General features: G+C 47.4%; 1 protein-coding gene across 1 annotated transcript in view; it reads left to right on the top strand.

Moving 5' to 3' along the window:
• Positions 1 to 19,218, top strand: part of SCP2 (sterol carrier protein 2) — a 77,044-nt gene that overhangs the window by 18,961 nt on the left and 38,865 nt on the right. Inside the window, exons 3-10 of the mRNA XM_044676218.1 lie at positions 883 to 954; positions 4,577 to 4,708; positions 6,398 to 6,462; positions 7,864 to 7,990; positions 10,030 to 10,093; positions 11,119 to 11,205; positions 12,498 to 12,648; positions 14,368 to 14,515. Coding sequence (XP_044532153.1) covers positions 883 to 954; positions 4,577 to 4,708; positions 6,398 to 6,462; positions 7,864 to 7,990; positions 10,030 to 10,093; positions 11,119 to 11,205; positions 12,498 to 12,648; positions 14,368 to 14,515 — 846 coding nt within the window. The remainder of the gene's footprint in view (positions 1 to 882; positions 955 to 4,576; positions 4,709 to 6,397; positions 6,463 to 7,863; positions 7,991 to 10,029; positions 10,094 to 11,118; positions 11,206 to 12,497; positions 12,649 to 14,367; positions 14,516 to 19,218) is intronic.

The raw sequence follows: 19,218 nt of genomic DNA, 5'->3' as shown, positions 1-19,218 counted from the left end.
ACCTAGGACCTCCTGTCTCTAGGCCTGGCTCTCAATCTACTGAGCTACCCAGCTGCCCCCATAACAGGAGTGTTTTAAAAAGATAGAGAGGAGTATCTTTAAATTGAACCTTTTAAATTAGTGCTGTGGACTGACTCCCTAAGAGGGCGATGACAGGGAAGCATTCAGACAGACTGTTTTCATGATCCTTGTGCAAAAAGCATCTGTCCGAACACATCTTAAGTACTTTGTTGTCTAACTGCAAGAGCAGGCTTTGGCTCCTGTTGCATGGTGAGATTCGCCATCCCCTTTGGGGACTTACTTGGTATTGCCCTGCTCCGCTTGTGCCTAGGAGGAGGGTCATTATCCCTGGAAGAGAGGCCCCAGCCTGGAGATCTCCATGATAGGGGGTGCTCCCGTGTTCTCTGGCGTACCCCGCAGTGGAGGGACTTTGCTGGTCGTAGCTTCAGTCCTTCGTTCCTGGCTGCTGGCCACCCTGCTCTCGTTCTCCTTTCTCTCCCCTCCCTCAGGACCTGGCTGGTGGTGGTGGGGCTAAAATGCTTCCTCTCTAGGGGTGGAGGTTACCCAAAGACCATTGGCCTAGTAGAGCTGCCACCTGAGGCTTCTGGGACTTTGACCTATATCAATCAAGGTTAGCCGGCTGCTGGTTTTCTCCTTCCTTGACTTACTTTAAACTGCTCATTAATGAATTATACTGAAATTAGGATCATTAATTAGATTGAAAATACCTGTAGGAAGCATGACTTCAAGAGAATGCTTGGAGGCATATTTGCTGTTTAGGCTTTGGAGAATTGCTAGAACTTAATTTTTGACTCAAATAAAGAAAAAATGTTGTGACTGTTGACAGTCTTTTTTGTTAAAATCCATTTTTTTTCTTTGTAGGCCTGAAGGCTTTAGCTGATGCCCGCATCTCTTATTCGGAAGTAGAGCAGGCCTGTGTCGGCTACGTGTATGGTGAGTTAGCGCAGCCTAATACTGTCATGGGGCAGGCTAAGGACTTGGGGTCAAGAAGACTTGGTTTAGTTGCTGGTCTGGACACTCCCTGGGCAAATCTCCTCACCTCTGACCAACAATGGCCTGGTCTGTTAAAAGGGGGGACAATCGGAATATCATCTACCTCATGAAAAGCTTTTTCCAACCTTAAAGTGCTCTAGAAATATCTGTTGTGATTATTGGCCATTATTATCTCTTATAACAAAGAAAAAGATAGTTCTGGAGAACCCACCAACATATCTCAAACGTATGACATTAGATGCTGTGTTCCACCCCATGGACTGCCATGTCTGCAGAGAAACTGGGGAGAAGTGAGTGTTTCCAGCTTCTTTCCTTCTTGACTCCCTTCAGAATGAATCACCATTCATGGCTCTTTCCATGGGCTCTGGCTGTCTCCTGGTTCTTCTTCTGCCTGTCTGATTCCTCCTCTTCCTCCTCCTCCTCGGGCTTTTTTGCTGGCTTGTCATCAATACTGTGCTTCTTTTAAAAAAATTAAAAAAATTTTCTTTATATATCAATACTATTTTTAATAATTATTTTCTGACATTTTATGATCCATGCTCTCTCCGTCCCTTCTCCTCCTTCCCTCTCCCTAAGGGAGCAGGTAATATGGTATAGGTTGTGCATGGGCTATCCTGCAATACATATTTCCATGTTCGTCATATTATGAAAGAAGACACATATTGATTACACTAGAGAGAAATTCATGGAGGAAATAAAGTGAAGAATGGCTTCAATCTTCATTCAGATCCTGTCTGTTCCTTCTATGGTGGTGGATTGCTTTTTTTGTCATGGGTTCCTTAGAGTCAGCCTGGATCCTTGCCTTGTTGAAAATAGTTGAGTCATTCACAGCTGATCTTCATACTTTATTGCTGGAACTTTCTCCTGGTTCTGCTCACTGCACTTTGCATCAGTTCACCTAGGTCTTCTCAGGTGTTTTGGTGATTGTCTTGTTTGTCATCTCTTATGGCCATACCATACTTCCTAATGTGGATATTCCCACAGGCTCTATTCTGGACCCTCTTCTCTTCTCATGGATCAGTTGGTGCCCTCATCAGCTTCTGTGGACTTAATTATCATCTCTTCTCAGATGACTCCTACATCTCTTTATCCAGGCTTTCTCCTGAGCTCCAGTTCCACATCACCAAATGCCTATTGGACATTTCAAAATGGATGCCCAGGGGCAGCTGGGCAGCTCAGTGAATAGAGTGTCAGGGCTGGAGTTGGGAGGACCTGGGTTCAAATCCATCTCGGACACTTCCTAGCTGTGTTTGTGTCCCTGGGCAAGTTCCTCAGCCCCATTTGTCCTTCTGTCTTAGAGTTGTTACTAAGACAGAGAGTGAGGATTTCAAAAAAGAAAAAAGTGGATGCTCCATAGACAGCTCATGACTCAACATGGCCAAGAAAGACCTCATCTTTCCTTCAGATCCACTCCACTTCTGAACTTTCCTTTTTGTTCTTGGGGATGTCTCCATCCTTCCAGTCTCTGCTGATCCCATCCTTGGCACTGTCCTTAGCTTCTCACCTTTTCTCCCCTCACACATCCAGTCAGCTGTCAGATCTTGTTTCCCAACTTCTCTCACACCTGACCTTTTTAATTACTCACGCCATCACCACCTTAGTTCAGATCCTCGTGAATTTGTTCCAAGATCAGAGATTATTGAACTTTGACCCAAGGGCCTGGACTTTTTTAGCAGGCAGTCTTTTAAGCTCTCTCCTCTCCAATCTTTCCTTCAAGTCAAGCCAGTGAGCATTTGTTAAGTGCTGTGCTCCAGATGCCAAAATGACTTTCCCAAGTCTAGTTCTGACTGTGTCACTGCCCCACTTGGTAAACTCCCTCTTGCCCTCAGATCAAACATAAATTCTTCTGTGAAGGTTTTAAAGGGCCTGGGCCCAACCTACCTTTTCCATATTTATTTCCTTCCTTCATTTTCTGGTCCAGACAAACTAACCTTGCCGTTCTTCCCACACAGTGCTCGCCTCTTGCCTCTAACCCTTGGCATTGCCCAGCCCCAATGCAGGACAGACCCTGCCCTCTCAGAGCTCACAATTTATCAGGCAAGATAAAGTTCAATCAGTGAGGTATATGCAATATAAAATGGCTGTAATCTCAGAGGGAAGGAGAACTGGAAAATCATCTGCTCCCATGCTTATAAAAAAGAATCTGATTTAGTAGATAAACAAGGCGTTTCCTATTCTCAGGTTAAGATCATATCAGATTGTTTGATTAATGAGAACAGAGTGAACCTCTGATACTTAGTACCAGGCAGAGTGTTTTTTGGTCTCAAGACTTTGGAAAATGATTTAGGATCCCCCAAAAGCCTTTGTTTATGTGGGTGGTCACCATATTAAAAATGAAAGCATCTTTTGTTATGAAAATAGTTTTGTCATGGACTCCCTAAAGAATTCTGGGGACCCTGCATGGTGCCTGTACCTCATTTTAAGCGTCTCCGGTGTACGTGTATCTTCTCTCCTGGTCTAGGGCAGGGCCAGGACCCAAGTTCCATTTTTAGATCTCTGGGGTCCAATGCAGTGTGTTGTATACAATGGACCTTCAACAGATAATCCTGGAGTGGTGCCGTCCTGCCTGTCACTTTTCTGATCTAATTAGGAGTGAGCTTTGATGGCACCTTTCTCACATCTGTCTCCTCTCTTTTCATTGCCACCATCCTGATTACCCCTCATCGAGATGTTTGCAGGGACCTCCTCTCGGGCCTGCTCCGTTCTGGGTCTCTTCAGTCCGTTCTTCCTATTGATTGCTTTCAGAATAGTCTTTCTAATGTGGTCATGCCCCTGCTCACAGATCTTCCTTGACTCCCTATTGCCTCCAAAGGAAAGATCAAGCTTCTAGGGCTAGCATTTGAAGCCCTCTACAATTTAATTCTTTCCTTTTTTCCAGATGTATACTAGTCCTTAGTAGAGATTGATAGATGGTACAGTAGACAGAGGGCCGCTGGGCCTGGAGTCAGGAAGACCTGAGTTCAAATCCAGTATTCAACACTTATTGGCTATGTGATCCTAAGCAAGTCCCTTTGCCTTAGTTTCCACAACTGTAAAAGGGGATAATAATAGCATCTCCCTGCCAGGAGAGTTGTGAGGATCCAATGAGACTTGCTAGATGTTAACACAGTGCTGGGCACCCAGTCGGTGCTTTGTAAATGTTAGCTTTGGTCATTGTCCTCCTCCTTAATCCTCTTGATGCACTCATGGACCGTTCTCCGCCTCTGTGCCATCCCTCGTTTCTTCTTGGGCCCAGACTGCCCTCCCTCTGCCTCTGTGGAATCCCCACCAGTCCTTTGAAGTCCAGCTGGGTGGCTTCCTCCCTCCTCCAAGGTTCCTTCCCTGATGACTCCCCTCCACCTTCTCTCAGCCCTTCTTTTTGGGAAGCTCCCTCCTGTGCGGGCCCCTGGGCGCTCCTCCGAGGACAGGGAGGTGTGGGCACAGGCTCAGGTGGCCCGGCTTGCCAGCCGCTTCACAGCTCTCAGATCCTCAGCCTCTCCCCCTGCAAAACCAGGAGAACAGCCCTTCTTTGTTCCTGCTCCATCTGAATTGTCCCTTTCTGTCTGCTCCTCGTTCTACCCAGGTGACTCCACCTGCGGCCAGAGGGCCATCTACCACAGCCTGGGCCTCACCGGCATCCCCATCTTCAATGTCAACAACAACTGTTCCACCGGCTCCACGGCTCTGTATATGGCGAGACAGCTGATCCAGGGCGGTAAGGACGTGGACAGGGAGAGCAGGACCCACGCTCCCTCCTCTGTAGAGTCCCCACCTGAGCTGACTGCCCTGCCCTGTGCTGACTGCCGGGACGCAGCCACCATTCCGGGGGCATCAGTCACGGAGCCAGCCCTTGTCTGGCGGGCCATCTGATGGCTGCTTGTCCAGTGCTTTAACACTGCCTCTAATGAGGAGCTCACTACCTTAGAAGAGAACGAGGGTGCAGCCCATTCGGGCTCTGGGCCCTCCTTCCTTCACAGTCCTCCCAGGCCTGGTGGGCCTTGATTCCTACTAACTCACGCTTCCAGGTGAGACTCTACCTGAGTCACATCTCCAAGAAGCCTTTCTTGATTCTCTGTGGTCAATTGTAGCCTTCTCTCATGGATTTGTCATTGTGTGCCCCTCTCCTCCCCTGGGGCAGATCACAGCCTGGCCATCCCTTCTGGTCCTGAGCCCTTCCATAAACCTCTCTCTGTCTCTCCCTGTCCCCCTTCCTGTTCTCTCTGTCTCTGCCTCCCTCCCCCCATTCTCTCTTTCTCTCTCTCCTCCTCTGTCTCTGTCTCTCCCTCCTTCTCTCTGTCTCTCTGTCTCCCTCCCCCCATTCTCTCTTTCTCTCTCTCCTTCTCTGTTTCTGTCTCTCCCTCCTTCTCTCTGTCTGTCTTTCTCCCTCCTTCCCTCCCTCTCTCCTTCCATCTCTCTCTCTCTTTGTCTCTGTCTCTGTTTCTCTCTCACACACACACATTTACACACACAGGCACATAGCCATTATGGAGACGTTTCTTGAGGCACACCTTTTCTCTGTTTCTCGGGCATGCCAGCAACCGGTCTTCTCGACCACAGTTCACCGGCTGCTCTTCTGACCGCACTCCCCGGATGGGACTGTCTATGTTCTTTCTTGTGGGCAGATCACCTCAGGCAGGCCTTGGGGAGTGGGCAGTGGGGTCTAGTGGACATCCTCTCCTGGATAGGGTTGGGGGGATTCTTGGGCTCATGTCTCTGCTGACACTTCTTGGCCAAGTGACCACAGACAAGTCTGGTCATTGCTTTGCCCCTCAGTTTCCTCGTTTGTAAAAAGGGAAGGAGAAGTCCTGCACTGACCTACCTCTCAGGGTTGTTGTGGGATGCACACGAGGCACTGGACGTCGGGTATCACACCAGCTCATTGCCAGTGAGCGATGCTCTCCAGTCTCTGGCACCATTTGGGGCCTCTCCCCTGTGCCCTTCGGGTCCCTTGCAGTTTTGTGTGTTTGGAGATCATGTATTGTTAGGTAGCATCTGCATTCATTTGATTCTCGCTACAATGCTAGGAGGTGGGTGCTCTTATCCCAGTTTTACAGATGAAGAAACTGAGGCTAAGAGGGTTAATGACTTGCCCATGGTCACACAGCTAGGCAGTGTCTGAGGCTAGATTTGAATGCAGTCTTCCTGACTCCAGGCCCTGCAGGGCTGTGTGCACAGCTCCTCCTGGTGGTCTTGTATTATCTCATAATCTCAGTGGAAGAATATTGATATTAAAAAGAAAATGTGGAAAGCTGTGATAGCACCACTGCACTTTGTACAAGCTTCTTCCCTCCTTCCTTCCTTCCTTCCTTCCTTCCTTCCTTCCTTCCTTCTCTCTCTCTCTCTCTCTCAACAAACTTGGGTTCTACTTTACCATGTGTCTGAGCCTCTGGGACTTCTATTTCAGGTTTGGCAAACTGCGTCTTGGCGCTTGGGTTTGAGAAGATGGAGAAGGGCTCCCTCGGAACCAAAGTGAGTGTTGTTTGGGCTTTGGGACTTTAAGGGGGAAAGACGTATGTCCTGGTTTCCTGGCGATCCGATCCATTGGAGTCTTTGGTAGAAGAGCGGCTCGCTTCCTCCTCAGGGCTCGCTCTGGTATCTCCTGGACTCTTCTGTGATAGGGAGAAGTTACACAGCCTTAGAACGAAGGTTTGCCTTTCTGCCAAAATACTACTTAGGTCCATTAAAAACAATTCCTCTTGCCTTCTCCCTGAGGCCTCCTCATGGCAGGGAGCTGCCCGAGTGCCGGTCTCTGAGTGGGCCAGGCCTCCAAGCCACCACACTGCCCGACGCCCCTCACGTCCTGCCAGACCTTGTCGGGGAGCCCCCTTGGGTCAGGCTGCCTGCCTCCCCGTGTGGCAGCTTTAATCGTTTGGGAGTTTTTCCTTCAACATTTGCCCTTTGCCATCTGTTGCTCTGGGCTCTGCTGACGGGCTGGAGGGGCCAGGTCTCAGCCCTCTTTCACAGGACAGCCCTTTGGATGCAGATATGCCTGCTTGACACACACTCATGAAGCACATGAGAGCTTCTGCCTTGGGTTATCCTTGGAGCTTCTGGACCATATTCTGTGCATGTGTAGCCTCCTCTGCCTGGTTCAGAGGAGAGTGAAAAGAAAAAGTGGCAAGGATTGGGCAATTGGGCTTAGGTGACTTGCCCAGGGTGACACAGCTTGGAAGTGTTGGAGGTCAAATTTGAACTCAGGACCTCCCATTTCCAGGCCTGGCAGTCTATCCACTGAGCCCCCCAGATGCCCCCCAGAAATTCTTAAATAATCTTTCCTGAATTTATTTTCTACTTCAGTTGTTTCTGGGATGAGAGAGCTTCCATTTTCCTGTTCTTTTGATCTTTTGGCTTTGTTTTAGTTACTTTGGCTGGTTCACGGCCCCCATGACTGTGCACTTTGTATTTCCTTGGCTGCCTGCACAGGATGAGGACGTGGGCCTGGGGTGTCCAAACCCCTTGTTTTTAAATTGGGACACTGCCGTCACAGAGGTTAGGCTGGGAGCTGCGTGGGAAGCACAATGGGAGCTGGTGGGCTGCTGTCTCTAGATCCAGCCCTCGTGCCTTGGGACGGCCGGGTTTGGCTGGTTGTCTGCTCAGCCCTGCCAGGCCTTCCTCTTATCTTAGCAGGTGACAGATAAAGGCTTATCCAAAGGAATGGAATTTCTCGGTGTATCTGGTGACTGGACTCGGTTCTTCCCTCTGGGGGGCCCCGGGGAGCATCGGCCTTTCCGTCCTCCTTGGCCCTCTCTTGCTTCCGCCCTTCTGGGTCCCGTAGGTGGCAGCGTTTCCCCCCAGACGATAACGGGCTCCTCCTGTACTCACCAGAAGGGATCATCTGCTCAGCCCCTCGAATCTCTGTTTTTTCCCCAGTTCACGGACAGGACCAACCCGATAGACAAGCACGTGGAGCTGATGGTGAACAAGCACGGCCTGGCCTCGGCCCCCATAGCAGCTCAGCTCTTCGGCAGTGCCGGCAAAGAACACATGGAGAAATACGGTACCTTCCGAGGCGAGGCAGACAGCCGGGAGAAGCCCGGACGCTCGGCTCCCCCCGGCCCAGGCTCCCTTGGATGGCCTTCTGCTCCAGCTTCCGTGCCTCGGTTCTGTGGGGAGGCCCCGCTCATGCCAGCCCAAAGTGGGAACAAGGCCTCCTTTGTGTCTGCAGCAGCACACTCTGGAGTGGGGGCGGGGGGCCCCTCGAAGGGCCCCCTCAGCCTGCAGAGCCTTGCCTGGGGTCGCCTCTGGGATGGCGGATGGGGCAGCCCCTGCTGGTAGAGGGGAGCCACTCCAGCACGGATGTGGTTGGTGAATCCCACCTAGTTTATTTTCCAGGATGTTTTATGAAGCTAAAAAAACAGGCAATTTGTTGAGATGACTGTTTTTAGAAAAATGGGACTTTTCAGTGTCTTACTCTGAGGCCCGGCAGTGTGTCCAGGTCGCTCTCCTTACAGCGGCCAGTTCTCAGCTCGTGGCGAGCGGCAGGCCCACTTTACAGATGAAGAAAGAGAGGAAGAGGAGGCTCAGAGAGGCGAGAGCGTGCTCGCGTTCACATAGTCAGCAGGCGTAGGACCAGGCCTTGAAACCACTCTACTGGGCTGCCTCTCAGAATAAAATTAGGGGCCGGCTGTGATTTTAAATAGGAGACTGGAAAACATGGAAGGCAGGATTCTTAGTACTGTTAAGTGTTAAGTATTTTTTTTAATCTTTGCCTTTTGTCTTAGAATCATACTGTATTGGTTCAAGGCGGAAGAGCATTCAGGGCTAGGCAATGGGGGTGAAGTGACTTGCCCAGGGTCACCCAGCTAGGAAGTGTCTGAGACCAGATTTGAACCCAATACCTCTTCTCTCTAGGCCTGGCTTTCCATCTACTGAGCTATCCAGCAGCCCCCATTGCTACCCCTTATGAATGATTTTTAAAAACATTTTGGAAATTAGGAGATTGATACAGTTTGGAAGTTGGGGTACTTCCGATTGATACAGTTTGGAAGTTGGGGTACTTCCTCTTTGATCACTGGTCTGACGTTTCTCCCAGGCTGGGTAGGATGCTTCCAGAGATACTTCATCCCATTCCAGTTCTGGGAGTGTTCTGATTTTTAGGAAGTTCTTCCTTCCATTCAGCTGACGAAGTCTGCCTTCCTCGAGTTCCCCCCGTCAGGGCTCTCTGCCCTAGGCCCAGGCGGCCTCCACATCACTTCCCTGTGGTCATGGGCATCAGGAGCCTCGTTTCCTCTGAGGCCTCTGGATCCCTCTGCCCAGGCGGGCCGCTCAGCAGAGCCAGTCTGGGTGCTGGTGCCGAGTTCAGGCTGGGCATCTTTTTAGTCACATGCTAGAGGAAGCATCCTGCCGCATCCTTGGCTCTGATCTGGTCCCTGCTCCTGAAGTCTCCTCCCCTTTGTCATCCATCTGGAGGGAGAGGAAGAGGCAGGAAGGTCAGCAGGCCTTAAAGAATGATTGTGTGTTAAGAATGCCCCGAGGACTTTAGAAATTAAGCCAGCCTCTGGAGGCAGCTGGGTGGCTCAGTGGATAGAGAGCCAGGCCTAGAGACAGAGGTCCTGGGTTCCAATCTGACCTCAGATACTTTTCCAGCTGTGTGACCCTGGGCAAGTCACTTGACCCCCATGGCCCATCCCTGACTGCTCTTCTGCCTTGGAACCACACACAGTACTGATTCCAAGATGGAAGGTGAGGGTTTAAAAACAAAAGAAAGAAATAAAGCCGGCCTCTCAGGGGTTTTTTGGCAGCTCCTTCCCACCAGTGAGTTTTTACTAACTTGTTAGGGAATGAACCCTTGTGTCAGGGAGAATGGGCTGGTTTAACATCTTCATTTTTTTCTGCTTACTCTTTGATAACTAGATTCCAGTTGAATTGCAAATAGATTTTTCTGTGGTGGGTTGGTTCGGTGCTGCTTTCCATGTAGGGAAGGCAATGCAGGATGGTTTAGTGAGAGAGAAGGGACCGTTACCTTTTATTATCATTTTGGGAATAAAGTGGTGGGAGGCGTTTCTACCCCTTAACAGATGTTTACCTTTTCTGCAGGTACCAAAATTGAACATTTTACAAAAATTGCTTGGAAGAATCACAAACATTCAGTCAATAACCCGTAAGTATCCCAGAGGCCTGACAGAATGCAAATCCAGGGTTTCCCGCCATGATGTACAAAGCTTTACTTATTGCCCATAATAAAACTGGGACCTAGAATACAGCTTCTATTCTCTGACTCCAAACCCAGGCCCCTTCCCCTCTGCCCCTCTGCCCCTCTACCTCCCTTAGTCTTATCTATAGAAGCAAGCCATTGTCCAGTCTGTATGTCCAGCACCAAGCACTGTTCCTGGCACAGAGTTAGAGTCCCACATGGGAATGAATGAATGGCCAGGCCTGAAGCAGGAAGCCCACGGAGGAGGCCATCACATAGAGAGGGGAGGAGGGGTGAGAGTGCGGGGTGGCCTGAACACTCAAATCACAGCTGAATGGCTCTTCCTGCTGGCCATCTGCAGTCAGAGCCTGGGCTGCTGAGCCCAGGAGCCGCAGGGCACCAAACCAGTCCTCTGGGGCCTGCCAGCAACAGAAAACAGGGAGAAGCATTTACAGCAGGAGTTGGCAATGTATGGCTCTTGAGACATATCTGGCTCCACCTCCTGACCTGCCAGTCTGAGCAGAGCCCCAGGATGTGCCCCAGGAGGCCCTTCAGCCCCCGCCCCATATTCCAGCGCCTTCCGCCTCCATCCTCCTCCTTCCACACGCATTTATGGCTCTCATGGCCAAAAAGGTTGCCGATCATTGATTTACAGGAAGGTTCCTGAACAAGTCATTCCCCTCCCTGGACCTTCCTTGAATCTCATATTGAATTTTTAAAAAACCCTCACCTTCTGTTGTAGAATCAATACTGTGTGCTGGTTCCAAGGCAGAAGAGTAATAAGGGTTAGACCTGGGGGTTAGGTGACTTGTCCAGGGTCACACAGCTAGGGAGTATTGTAGTACAGAAAGAGGGGGTCATAACAGTATCTGAGGCCAGATTTGAACCAGGACCTGCCTAGCTGCCCTGAAAGGCCCTTTTTTTCTTGCAGGAATCTCTAGCTTGGTAGCCACTGTCTTCTGTGCTCTCCTAACTGCCCATTTTGTATCTAGGTATTCCCAGTTCCGGGAGGAGTACAACTTAGACCAAGTGATGAAGTCCCCAAAAGTCTTTGATTTTTTAACTCGCTTACACTGTTGGTAAGAATAGTCCCTCTGACACTGTGGAGAATCTGCAGCCAACTCAGTGTCCCAAGGCCCCCTCTCCAGGCCTCGGACCTTCCTTCCTGAGGACAGACCCCCTTTAGAGCACTCTCTGCCAAAGGCCACCCCCTCCAGAAGTCTCCCTCCTGCTATTCTACAATTCCTCCCTTTGATCTTGCTCTGCAAACTGTTAGACACAGCCCTCTCACAGTGGACTTCCCTGTTTCTTGGTTCTCTATTGAGTTTTCATGGTTTATGCCTAGTCTGATTGCACTGAGTTTTCTCTTTGCCTCACAGACATTTCTTGGTGTCACTGTCCCCTTGGCATAACCCTACTTCCCCTAAGCCAGTGAGCCCCTTCCTTGTAACAAGGAGAAACTCATCTGCTGGGAGGAGGGAGACGTTTCCCCATGGCTTCTCTGTGGCCCATCAGCCATTCAGTGTCATCACCTTTAATATTTATACTACATTTAAGTTAAATGTTCTCTCCATCCTTGACTCTTCCTTTTGGTCCCCAAGAAGCATTTAATCACCATTTATGGAAAGCTCAGAGCCCCACCAGCCACATCAGCCTGCCTTTGCCTCCATTCTCAGCTGTAGTTCCCCTTTCTCCCTCTGAGGAGAGGAAGGAGATGGGTTTCAGCCTCAGCTCTTTGGGACCAAGATCCAGCTTTACGCCAAAGCAGAGCTCCCTTGCTTTCCTGAGCATATTGTTCTGGGCTTGCTCCCTTCCTTTCTGGAAAACCCCTTGAGAGGAGCCTGCAGTCCAACCATCCAGCACCTCACGATTGGGTTCTGGTGAATGCCACCCAGCTCCAGGTTCTAGGATGATCCCAGAGAGGTCTCTGGGAAGGACTGGCATTCATAGGCTCTTAGTGGCAATCTTGGCAGCTGCCCTTGGCCACAGGGCAGTTGTAGACATCCTCAAAACCTTCATTTGGGCCTCAGAGACTTTTGTGGTGGAAGGTGCATTCTCCAGTTATCCTGTGTAATGAGTGACAGGGACAGGATGGAGAAATGAGACCCAAACTTCAGAGTTGTTTCCTAGAGGCTTCTTCTAATATTTTTCTAGAAATGTGAATATTTGATTCAGTGAGTTTTCTTCCTTATTTTCCCCTGGGGCCCACCAATTCAAAGTAGAAGCAGAATAAGGAAAGGACAGTCGAGAAGCCCAGGACCTAGAACCTCCAGGCTGTAGAAATGACTTGGGAGGTACTAAGAACCGACCCGATGGGAGAGGGGATGAGTTTTATTTCTTTTGCCTCAGGGCAATCTTTACTTTTTCTCAGTCCAACTTCTGATGGAGCGGCCGCAGCAATTCTAGCTAGCGAAGCATTTGTAAGGAAGCATAACCTGCAATCTCAGGCTGTGGAGATTGTGGCCCAAGAGATGGTGACAGACCTGGGGAGCACCTTCAAAGAGAACAGCATGATCAAAGTGGTATGTCAGAAAATGCACAAGGAGGGCACCTCTGAGATGGCTCCGCACCCACACAAGAATCTCCATGAGCTCTGATGTGAAGGCTGGTGGGGAGGGTGGACCCTGTTCCCCTCTTGGACAACTCTGATGGTTAGGAAGTTGAAATCTATTCTCTTAAGTCTGAATCTTTCTCTCAGTTATGCCCTACCCTGATGGTGTTGAGTTCTTTCCTCTGGGGCCAAGCAGATCAATGTGGTCCTTTAGGTCCTTCTTCACACAGTCACCCTTCAGGTATCTGAAGACAGCTTTTCTGTTCCCCTTTAGGCCTTCTCTTCTGAGAAATACTAAGTATTTCTTTTGTCTTCTCTTGGAAGACAATTGCATTTATGCATTCTTTGCATTATCTATTATTACACACTTATTTTCTCTCTAGTTGTTAAATTAACATGCATGTCGTGGGCAGAGGGCTTGTCCTTGGCTTAGGAGGCTCTTCCTCTGGCATATGTTAGCTTTATGACTATGAGAAAGTCTTTTACCTTCTTAGGTCCCAAGGTAGCCCTGGAACACTGTGAACTTAATGACTGAAGTCAGTTGACGGAGAGAGATTTTTAAATTTTTTATTTTCCCAATTATGTGTGAAGCAATTTTTAACATTGTTTTTTTACATTTTGAATTCCAAATTCTTTTTCTTCCTCCCTTCTTCTCTTCTTTAGAAGATAGGCCATTTAATATAACTTATACATGTACAGTCATGCAAAGTATGTTTCCATACTAGTCATGTTGTAAAAGAAAACAGAGACCAAATTAACACCCCCTCCCAAGAAAAATAAAATAAAAAATAGTATACTTCAATCTCCATTCTGAATCCTTCAATTCTTTCTCTGGAGGTTGAGAGCATTTGTCATCATAAGTGCTCCTGAGTTCTCCTGAATCATTGTGTGGCTGAGAACAGCTTAGTCATTCATGGTTGTTCCTCGTCCAGTATTGCCGTTTTTGTGTACAATGTTCTGATGGAGAGATTTTTAATACCAAGAGATCTCTACACCAGTAAGATCATAAACATGTCTGAAACAAAATCCATAAATCGATCTACATGGTTATCAACTCATTAACCAAATTCAGGGCTTCTGAACAGTTAATAGGAAAATGCCCAGTCACATTGGGTTACTCTTACTAGACTGGGTTCTTCAAGAAGGTTAGAAGGGCAGAAGTTCATTTAGCCTTTCCCATGTATGTTGTCCTTACCGCATGGTTAATATCTCCTTCCCAAACCCTGCCACAGAAGTGGCTGTTGCTCTCTGGGTCTTGGGATTCACTAGCCACCATGATATTTGGTCAAGATCATAATCTCTCACACAGTCAATTAGTGACAGGCAGGATGTGGCAGTAAAGATTAGTTGGTTATTAGTATGTTGTTCAAGAGACATAAGGTATCTTTTTGAAGTTATAAAGGCTTGGTAGATTCTAAGGACTGGTACTGGAGCCTCTTCCTAGAGACAAAGTCTTTGTGTCATCTGTTCATGAGTGGGTGGTTGGATGCCTGCTGGCCTCCTGCATGAAGCCCCTTTGGTTCCAGCTGAAATCCAGCAAGCCTCTAAGACAGCAAGTGGTTCCTTGTCCATCCTTAGGTGTGGCTGGTCCTCTGTTGTTGGAGGGTTGTACAGATTAACCAAAGGCTGTATTTCTGTAAACAATTTGCCCAAGTGATCCTCCCATTCATTTGTGTCCTTTTGGCTTTAGGTCGGCTTTGATTTAAGTAAAGAAGCAGCCAGAAAGTGCTATGAAAAGTCAGGTTTGAAGCCAGAGGACATCAATGTAATTGAACTTCATGACTGTTTCTCTCCTAATGAACTCCTTACTTATGAAGCTCTGGGACTATGTGCTGAAGGTAAGAGCACTGTCCAGGGTGCACTGACTGAATCTGATTAATCGCAGAAGTGCTGTCATCACAAATGCCGTGCAGTTCATGATGCTCTAATGGGCATTGTGCCCAAGGGAGGTAGATAGTCCATCAGATAATGATGATGACAGTGATGGCTTGATTTTATGTGGTACTTTAAGGTTTGCAAAGAGCTTTACAAATATTATTTCATTTGAATCTTCACAACAACCCTGGGAGGTTGGGTTTTGTTTACAATGAGGAAACTGAGGCAGGCAGAGGCCAAGTGACTTGCCTGGTGTCATACACCTAGATTTAATATAGATGTCAGACTTAGAGTCAGGAGTTCAAATCCAGTTTCAGACACTTCCTAGCTATGTGATCCTGGACAAGTCACTTAATCTTGATTATCTGACAGAAGGCTCCACGGGAGAAGGAAATGGACAATCACTCTAGTATCCTAGTCTAGAGAACCCTGTGAATAGCATTGGTCCATGGAGTCATGAAGAGTTGGACACAACTGAACAACAATAACAGAATTTCTGAGTCCAAATTTATCACAGTATCCACTATGCCACCCAGCTGATCAGAAGGCAGGAAACCAGGCTTAACTCAGTTTCTCTTCATGGGAACAAATATAGAACAGTTTTCCTTGACAGGTGAGAGCTGAAAGGTGGGGCCCTTCTCACCATGCTCTTAGATGTACCCCCTCCTCTTTTTCATTTAAATAGTTACAACCTACTGTGTGTAGAGCCCCCTCAAGCAAGCCCATCCTCACTCCCTGCTCCAAGTTAGAAAACAATCATTTCTATATCTCTCTCTATTTTATCTCTAAATTTATAGCCATAGACAGCTATTATCTATATCTATGTGGGTATGTATTTTTATATAAATGAACAGATATGTAGATCACTAAGGGGGAAAAGGGGTTTTATGGATTCAATATATTAAAAGATGGTGGCCAGAGGATTGAACTATTATCAATTCTCAATTAAGAATAATCTCAAGTCAAAATTGACTTTTATGGAAATTTATTTACAATTAAGAAGAGAAAGGAAATAAGGAAATAAGAATCTAACGCAGTAAGTAATTTACTACAATCCTCTAATTAATCCGGGTAGAGCTTAACCCTCAGCTGAGAGTTAGCGGGGGAGAGGCCCGGAGGTGAATGGAGCAAAACTTCATTCACCGAGTCTACAAAAAGAATTTTCTTAAGAGAAGTTCAGGAAGATTCAGTCAGTCTTTAATTCACCACGTGGAATTCAAAGAAGATATTAAAAGCCGTCTCACCAGGGTCTCAGCACTCCAACATTCCTCCATGAACCAGAAGAGGTCCATCACCAGATGCTCTCTTCCACTGAAGACCTCTCACTCACTCAACTCCCTCTTTTTAAAGGGGTCACTTCCTGTGCTGCCCTCCTAATTTGCATGTCCAATCACATTAGACAATTCTCATAGTATTGCCTAGGGGGCAGTCAGTTGATTCTGATTTGTCACCCACTCTAGCACACTATTTGTCACACACTAGCACACACTGGGAGGTTATGGACCTCCCAGAATTAGAGGTGCTCTCATCTTTGGTGATTAAATCTAAAGATGGGCAGTGTAGACTTAATCTAATTATCACATCACATAGATATAGAGAGATCTATAGAAATATAATGATATCTAAGTATTTAGATCTGTAAATACACATATAAATATCTGTATATCCATTAATTTATTTTTTCATGTATTTATAATCTGCCCTCCCTGTGGCCCTCAAATAAACAACAAAACCCTCCCCCTCACAATGAAACTCATGAATTGTCCAGTAAAACAAAGCCCACATTGGCCATGCCCAGAGATGTATGTCCCCCTCTGTCTTTTCAGTCCATTACTTCTCTGGCAGAAGGTAAATGGCCTATTTTGTCTTCAGCCTCTCCAACTTTTGGTTTATCCTTGTATGGATAGAGTTCTAAAAGTCTTTCAGAGTTGCTTTTCTCTATAATGTTGTTGTCATGGTGTGAATTGTTCTCCTGGTTCTGCTCTTCATTCTGCATCAATTAATAGAAGTCTTTCTAATTGCTTTGGAAATTGTCTTTTTTGTCCGTTCTTATTAGCATCCGAATATTCCATTAAATGCAGAGATGGGTTTGTTTAGCCATTCCCCAATAGGGAGATGGCTTCTTTGTTCACAATCCTGTTAAAATGTTTTTGGACATATAGATCCTTTTCCACCTTTTCTCATGTACCTCTTTGGGATCCCGGCTCATGGATTTGTCTATACAATATCTCTTGCACCTGCCCCCTCCTCTCAAACTCAGAGCCATTCCCCTAGTTCAGACACACTCTATCTCTCTTTTGGACAATTGCAGTTTGTTTGTTCATTTGTTTGTTATTTGTTCATCTTTCTCCCTCTCCTTTTCCCTCTTTCTTCCTTCCTTTTCTCTTACATTCCATCTTAGAATCAATACTGGGTATTAGTTCCAAGACAGAAGAGTGGTAAGGGCTAGGTAATAGGAGTTAAGTGACTTGCCCAGACTCACATAGCTATGCAGTGTCTGGGGTCAGATTTGAACTCAGGATCTCCTGTCTCTAGGACTGGCTTTCTATCCACTGAGCCACCTAGCTGCCCGTCCCCCCCCAGTAGCTTTCTGAAAGATTTCTACATGTTCAGTCTGTCCTCCACAGTCCCCTTTTTGACCCACAGCCAGATTGCTGTTACTGAGGTTCAGATCTTCTGCTCAAGAACCTCCAGTGGCTCCCTATGTCCTTTGGATCCAATGCCAACTCCTCCATTTGGCATTTAAAGCCTGTCATAGTTTGACTCCAGCTGACTTTGCTAGGTTTTTCGTGCTTTACTCCTCCCTGTTTACTCCTTGGTCCAGCCACACTGGCTTTCTTGTTGTTTTTCAATCTGTGATCCTCATTTTCCAGATCATGATTTTGTGCAAGCCATCCCCCATGCCTGGAATGTGCCCCTGTTCACATCTATGTCTCAGAGGGCTATTTCCATCAGATCTTGGTTCAAATGCCACCCAGGTGAATGAGGCTTTTCCTGATCTCCCCACCTACTGGTGACTGCCAACCTCCTAATGACCTGGTCTTGACTTTGGATAGATTTTATATAAAAGGAGACAGGGCATGGCAGGCCAGGGAGATCTGGGGTCAAGTCCTGTCTCTAACACCATCAGCTGGGAGTCCCTGGGCAGGTCACCTGCCCTTTCAGGGCTTCCAGAAGCTAGGTGAGGTGCTGACTTGCATGGGTGATGTGAGACATCCCAGTCCCATTCCCTACCCCTTTTTTCTTGGCTGTGTACACTGTGTTCCTTGCTCCTCGAGGGCAGGGACGGCTTTACTTTTGTCAGTATTCCCAGTGCGTGATGCATGATAGATGCTTCATATATGCCAATTGACCGATGAATAGTGTATCTTCCCAGAAGGATGTAAGCTTCTTGTGGATGGAGGTGACTTTAGTATGCGTCTTTACTGCCTCATTGCCTAGCACAGTGCTCTCCACATGGTGGGCACCTAAAAATATACAAATCGAATTGAACTTAAGATTTGGGGGGCCACGCAATCACCATTTTCTTGTTTCTTTTTTTAAAATTTATTATTTAATTAATTGATTTAGAATATTTTTCCATGGTTACATGATTCATGTTCTTACCCTCCCCTCCTCCCACCCCTCTCCCATAGCCAATGAGCAATTCCACTGGGTTTTACATGTGTCACTGATCAAGACCCATTTCCATAGTATTGATATTTGCACTAGGGTGATCGTTTAGAGCAGGGGTCGGCCAGATATGGCTCTTTCTGTAGGACCCATAAAGTCCATTTTTTTCAGGCGCTGTTACAGGAGCGGCACTGTGAGCACTGTACGGCTCTCACGAAATTACATTTTAAAAAATGTGGCGTTTGTGGCTCTCACGGCCGAAAAGGTTGCCGACCCTTGGTCTAGAGTCTACATCCCCAATCTTATCCCCATTGAACTATGTGATCAAGCAGTTGTTTTTCTTCTGTGTTTCTGCTCCCACAGTTCTTCCTCTGAATGTAGATAGCATCTTTCTCATAAGTCCCTCAGAATTGTCGTGGGTCACTGTATTGCTGCTAGTAGAGAAGTCCATGACATTCGAGTGTGCCACATTGTGTCTGTCTCTGTGCACAATGTTCTCCTGGTTCACCATTTTCTTAACAAGCTGAGTTGTCAGAAAATGGAAGGGCTTGCTTCATTAGGTAGGGAGCTTCTTGTCACTGGAAACGTTCATGTAGACATACCACGTCCACCAATCAAAGATGTCGTGCATGGGATTCAAACTTAGATGTGGGGCTCAGGGGGCCTTTTGGGGCCCTCTGAACTCTGATATTCAGCTTCTGAGGTAGCCAATGTGTCTTCTGGCCCTTCTGAGTGGCCTGCTAGGCCAGTGTGTACCGAGACCCTTGAGGGGTAGCTGAGAGAGGAGGCTCTTCAGTCTTCCTGATGGCTATTTCCATTTCTCCTGGAGTGAGGTGGCATTTGTCTGTTTGCAGACTGGGCACAGGTCTAGGCAGTAAGTGGGTCAAGCACTCCTAAGGCCTATTTGAAGAGCAGGCCCCAACATCAAAGGAGGAAAATGGGAAATCCAACACGTAAAGTTATCAAGGTGATTTTTCTCCTTGAGCCTTTTTTCAGCTGCCAAGATTCTTTGCAGGAACAGTGGATACTTAGCTTGTAGAAGACTTGAGATGAG

The sequence above is a fragment of the Gracilinanus agilis genome, chromosome 4 (genome assembly GCF_016433145.1).
Source record: "Gracilinanus agilis isolate LMUSP501 chromosome 4, AgileGrace, whole genome shotgun sequence".
NCBI classification, from domain to species: domain Eukaryota; kingdom Metazoa; phylum Chordata; class Mammalia; order Didelphimorphia; family Didelphidae; genus Gracilinanus; species Gracilinanus agilis.
Note: the sequence above shows the minus strand (reverse complement) of the source record. Positions and strands in the feature narration are given on the sequence as shown.